Genomic DNA, 6,000 nt, shown 5'->3' with positions numbered 1-6,000 from the left:
TAGATTACTTAAATTTGATATAAGAGAAATAACTCTATCATATTATGATCATTTCAGTACAACTCGGTTAAATCTTATATATCATCCATGCATGTCCTAATTTTTAATTTTGCAAAAAACATTCAGACAGGTGTAAATTGAAAATGTATTCTAAACATTCATGTGGGTCCCATGATTGGTGGTCTGCACTGTTTTCGAATATTTGGTCGGGTTGTTGCCTATTTGACACATTACGTTTCCATTTTCAATTGTATGTATAAATCTAGTCTAGGATGCACCAAAGTATAAGCTGGTTATAATGCATATTAAAAAAGGGGGAAAAGTGCGCAATAAAAAACACCAGACAAACAAATCTAGAAATACCTACAGAATCATTATAAATTGAGTGCGCAGTAGTTGTTCAAACATACATCTTCGTCCTTTGAATTGTTTTTTAATTGATAGTTGTTTCTCTTTCAATCATGATGATACTACATCTCCTTGAATATGTTACAGTACGGAAAAGGACTTACCAACAATAAAGAATGAAAATTTGCCTATTTTGATGTTAATTTTAGTATTCAGTTTCCAATGTGAAACTGTTATATTCCACTGATAAATTAAAATAAGAGGGAACTTTATATGAGTAAAGTAACAGGTCTGTTACAACAGTTTGATCAGTTTCAAACAATTGGTCTCGTACAATTGCAGTATAAACAATAATTGTCTAAGGACAAGGATGTGAAAACCCGTAAGTTATTGTACAGACAATAAGGGTCAATAAGCACAACTCATACAGTAAAGAAAGCAATAAAAGTGTCCTGGATGACAAAACGTGCCAATATTCAAAAATAAGCATATTCAAGATAATAACCAAAAACTGCAAAATTTCCTTAAAATTACCAATTTAGGGACAGCAACCAAACAACGGGTTCTCTGATTCATCTAAAAATTTCAGAGCAGATAGATCTTGACCTTAAAAACAATATTACCCAGTGTCAGATTTGCTCTAAATGCTTTGGTTTCAGAGATATAAGCCAAAATCTACATTTTACCCCTATGTTCTATTCTTAGCCATGGCGGCCGTCTTGGTTGATTAGCCGGGTCAACTAGATACCCCAATGATGATTGTGGCAATGTTTGGTGTAATTTGGCCCAGTAGTTTCAGAGAAGAAGATTTTTGTAAAAGTTAACGGCGACGGACAGCAGACGACACTGTTCGCGGGACGCAAAGCGATGAGAAAAGCTCACTTGGTCCTTTGGGACAGGTGAGCTTATAAAAAAAAGAACTATATATGTATTAATTTAATTTCAACAATATCTAACAACCTCAAAGTATATTTGGAATGGTCAATAAATGCATATAAATGGCAGTCTACAGTTATTATAAAAAATATAATTTATTATAAATCTCTTGTTTTCATTGCATAGATTTTTTTCAAACTAGTTGTATATACATATTAAGCTGGCTGATCAATATGGCACATAAGTATGCAATAGTGATTTGAATATATGCAAAAATACATTGAATCATGCAACAGCCACAATTTGCTCCAAGAAAAATAAAAAATGACACTTGCTTTTTATAAAATAATGTAATATTTATTTTCAATTAATGGTTTTGTTCAAATTAATTAGTGTGAAAGAATAATAATGATGGCTAATAGTGGTTTGTTTTGTTACTGTGCCGGCAGCAACTAACAACTTTATAAAATAAAATACATTATCAAATTAAAAGAAGAAGCCAACATAAATATACAGTAATTTGTATTTTACAGTTGAACAATTTTCTTTCATAGCACTTGCCAGACAAATTTCATTTATTTCAAGGTACTAGTAGGTGAAGCTATAAGTCTGTTAATAACTTTTCCCATCTATTGGTGTTTTCTGCTAAGAAAAAGTATACTGAAGGATGACTTTGTGGTGACTTTCAATGATGTAAGATAATTGATAATGGTTCTGTTTTGATTTGTTTTGTACTGGAAACAATAGATCAATATTCTTAAAGCAAAAGAATAAAAAGCTGACAGGATTTTTCTTGACATTGGCCTTTATATAATTTTTCTAGATATATATTTTGTTATTTTCAGTCCAATTTCACAAAGTAGGTGAAACAAAGGCATTAAACAACTGTGTATATGCTGATAAATAAAAAAAATATATAAGTTCTAAAAATTGAAATAGAAAAGCTTTTTAAATAAATAACTGAGTGCAACTGTATTGCATAGAATTAACAAAATAACAGATAACATTTTGACAGACTGTAAAGTAACAGCATGGAAAATGTAGTTGATATTACTTCACAAATTCTTTAAATTGCATTTAACACTGATTAGCTGTTTACTTCAAATTCACAAGATGGTGGTGATAAAAGTGTATGGCCTTACAATGTAGTAAAACTGACAAAGATAAGGCACTCTGTAATGTACAAAAATAAATTGTCAAAAGATTTCAATTTTTACAGAACAATCAAATTGTTATCATGGTTATTTATCAAAAAAAGGGAACACATTTTTATTGAGTAAGTGCTTCCGTTTCACGAGATTCAAAATAAGGAGTCAGTTTTTTCAAAGGGAAATAACAATTTTAAAAAAAAGGTATAGAGACAGTCCAAACTATTACATACAAAACGTTTACCTGGTTGGTATAATTAAATTTCATCACAATCTACTTATTACGATTATGATATGTGAACAGACAAAAATCTTATTTAATCTGCTATAGATATGTGTAGTAATATTTGAGCATGCTTATGAATAGACTTTGTCTACAAGACTTACTAAGCCAAAGCCATGTTAAACATATAAATACATGAAATATCTCTAGGCAAGATTTTTAGATATAGAATCCAGTAAATAATCAATGTTATTCTTCTCTTTTAGAAAGAAATGTCCACCAGGTAAAAACTGTAAACTAAATGTTCCACTGGTTAACTCTTTCCACGCTGAAAATTAGAAAAAAAGTTAGAGAAATTATATTTTTAATTTTCAGAATTAAAGAAGATAATGTGTATACATTTATGGGACAGCATATGCACAACACGAAAAACCACAATATTGATGACCACTTTAAACACTTTGTAAATAAGAACACTAGATATTGCTGGTTACTGCCACCAGAAGAATTGATTTCTGTAGGAAGAAGAGTTTCAGACAGGATAAGAGTTGATGGATTCTTATATTGCAATTAATTCATGTGACTGGCTGTTTAAATCCTATTTTTTTCACATAATTTTCAACGGAAATGATACAACATACATGTATGACATGTAGGTAGCAAGATTTGGTGCTAAAGAAATGGTAATTTAAAAGAGGCATTATTCAGGTCCTTTATAGCTTGATGATTGGTATGAGCAAGGCTCCATGTTGAAGGCTGTACTTTGACCTATAATGGTTTTCTTTTTAAACATTGTGACTTGGAATGAGAGATGTCTCATTAATACTCATACCACATCTTCTTATTTATAATTACATTATTGGAAATTTAGAAAAGGGATTCATAAGCAAAAACTGTATCTACATTTTCATCTTTTTTAAAGCTACATTTATTTTGTTTACTTCTCTCACTTACCATCGTCATCATGCTTTTTATCGTGATCTCCATCATACATTTGTATGGGACAGGACACTACTGCTTTACCAGGCTCAGGTTGGAAACTGGAAAATAAAACAATTCCAGTATAGTGTTTTTCTTTAGAACTAAATAAAACAACATTAATAACCAACCCACAATATTTGACCAACTGAGATTCAGGGAAAGTAGTTATTTGTTTTCTTATAAATTTACTGTTTCTTGAACAAACCTGTGTACTTGATTCTTCATTAATGTCTGTGTGCAATATCTGCTTGATTACTGAACACATGACTTCAGTTAACATTTTACAACCCATAATGCTGATAAAGACAACACAACACCAAAAATCTTATAAATAATATGGAAAGTATATAAGTATATGTTCAAATTTCTTGCAGAACAAATTGTTTCATAAACTGATGAGCAAGCATGGCAAACAAACAGTATTCCATTAGTTTCGTAAATGCTGACTTGATCAAAAAGCAGTGCAAAGTAATTAGTTTCTTTATAATTTTGTAATTTAAAAACTAGGAAATCTAAATAATACTGTTATAGACTAGTGATACACCAGGGAGTTACAGACAAATAATTATATTAAACTTACTCAAACTGGTCTAACAAGCCATAATCTGCTTTCAGTGCAGGTAAATATAACTCCATTATCTCATCATTGTCTAATATTTCTTTTGGTGTCCCTCCTAAAATCAAATAAATATCATATTATATATGTAATTGTCTGGTTATACTATCAAAACTGGTTTATTCTTCCTTACTGACAAAAAAATGTTTACAGATTGACTTAATGCTGATTCCTGTGTCATGACCATTACAGTGGGTCATTAAGGCTTTTCATTTTACAAATTATTCATACTCATTGAAGAATTCAAATAGACAGAAATATATTCAACAGGTGACCAATTTCTAATAACACATTAATTCATGAATGTGCATGTGAAATTATTGCTTTTTATTTCACTGGGAAATCAACATGTTCAATGTAATTCATTTCAACCAATGTGATAAAAAAGTATATTTGCTTATGTTGTAGAAATAGACCTTTGGTCTTTGACAGATAGTTGTATGCAGTTTACCACATCTCTTTACATTTATACTTATAAAAAGGAAACTGATTAATCAAATTTACAAAAAGTATTCATGATTGGTCAACAAGACAAAAAGGCAAGCTATAGCCAATTCTTTATTCTTTTTAATTTTTATATATTTTTTAACATTTTTCTTTTGATCTATTCTATAGAAAATGTAAAATATTTCCAATTATGAAGTATTCATAATAATGACATTGTATATATCTCACATGTATAATATTGTATGTATGTCATGTATATGTTTTATTTGTTGGAAATTAAAAAAATCAAAAATCAAAAAATATCAAAGAGCAGATTACTCTGAGGGATACGATTGCCATTGTTTTCATTGACACAATACATGTATAGCTGGATAGTATTATTTTCAAAACTAATTCAACTGCACATGTAACATGTGTAAAATGTAATTTACGTAATCTGAATAGTTACAATTCCGGATACAAATGTATGAACAATGTACTTCTTATGTTTTATTTTTGTACTATCAATTCCAAGTTTACTTTCCACAGCAGTCACTGAGACTTAGAGTGAGAGAAGGTATTTCACTTCGTATCGTATCACCTATTTTCCTACGTTAATTCTAGAAGGAACCCCATTCGTAACTCTTTAAGTATTTAATTTCCTTTAGGTCAGTGGGCATGATTCCCTTCCGTACACATTCCTCGGTTTAAATTGCGATCGTTTTAATATAATACGACTTTAATCGACAGAACAAGTTCATTTTTCTCGATGTGTCGTTTATCGTATTTTGATTCAGAATTGATGGAAGTTACTTCCAGAAGGGAGACAACTGGAAACGATAATATGGAAGACTTCATTTTGGCTGAAGGGGTGTTGTAGTTACACCTTTACGATGTGGACTACATTTATCTTAAATGATGCATATGACTTTTAATTATGCAACAACAATAACCCTCAATAGCAAACAGACATAGAAAGGATCCCATGAGTTTCAAATTAATCAATGGAGTGGGGAATCCAGAGCAACCATTTCATCTGATACCCCTTGAAGTCAAGAAAACTTTACGCATGCCCATAATTACCTAAACTAACCCTGGACAAGAACGTATATTAAATGTTAATTAAACGACCTAGATGGTTCTCTATTTCTTTATGGAAGTACAAAATCAAATACCAGTTTCATAACGATGACATATAAGAAAAACTCCACTTCAGTTCTTATATTACAGAAATAGATTTATCAGAATTCAGAGAACTCTCGCATTTTATCAAAACTGTGGAATTCTCTCGGACGTGTTTTTAAATTTATAAAAACACTAAATATAAATACTGCTTAATTCTGATTTTCTGTGTTGTTAAAAACACGCATATAAGTCAAGGA

General features: G+C 30.4%; 1 protein-coding gene across 5 annotated transcripts in view; it reads right to left on the bottom strand.

Annotated features, from left to right (window-relative positions):
* Positions 1–1,267: 1,267 nt before the first annotated feature.
* LOC139484917 (S-acyl fatty acid synthase thioesterase, medium chain-like) overlaps positions 1,268–6,000 on the bottom strand; it is a 30,294-nt gene continuing 25,561 nt past the window's right edge. For all 5 annotated transcript variants that reach the window (XM_071268967.1, XM_071268966.1, XM_071268963.1 and 2 more), the window contains exons 6-8: positions 4,157–4,250; positions 3,550–3,635; positions 1,268–2,923 (exon numbers count right to left, since the gene is read on the bottom strand). In XM_071268967.1, the coding sequence (XP_071125068.1) occupies positions 2,802–2,923; positions 3,550–3,635; positions 4,157–4,250 (302 nt within the window). In that variant the 3' untranslated portion in view covers positions 1,268–2,801. The remainder of the gene's footprint in view (positions 2,924–3,549; positions 3,636–4,156; positions 4,251–6,000) is intronic.

Source organism: Mytilus edulis, chromosome 8, assembly GCF_963676685.1.
Source record: "Mytilus edulis chromosome 8, xbMytEdul2.2, whole genome shotgun sequence".
NCBI classification, from domain to species: domain Eukaryota; kingdom Metazoa; phylum Mollusca; class Bivalvia; order Mytilida; family Mytilidae; genus Mytilus; species Mytilus edulis.
The sequence above is the reverse complement of the archived record's forward strand: the minus strand, read 5'-3'. Positions and strand labels throughout refer to the sequence as shown.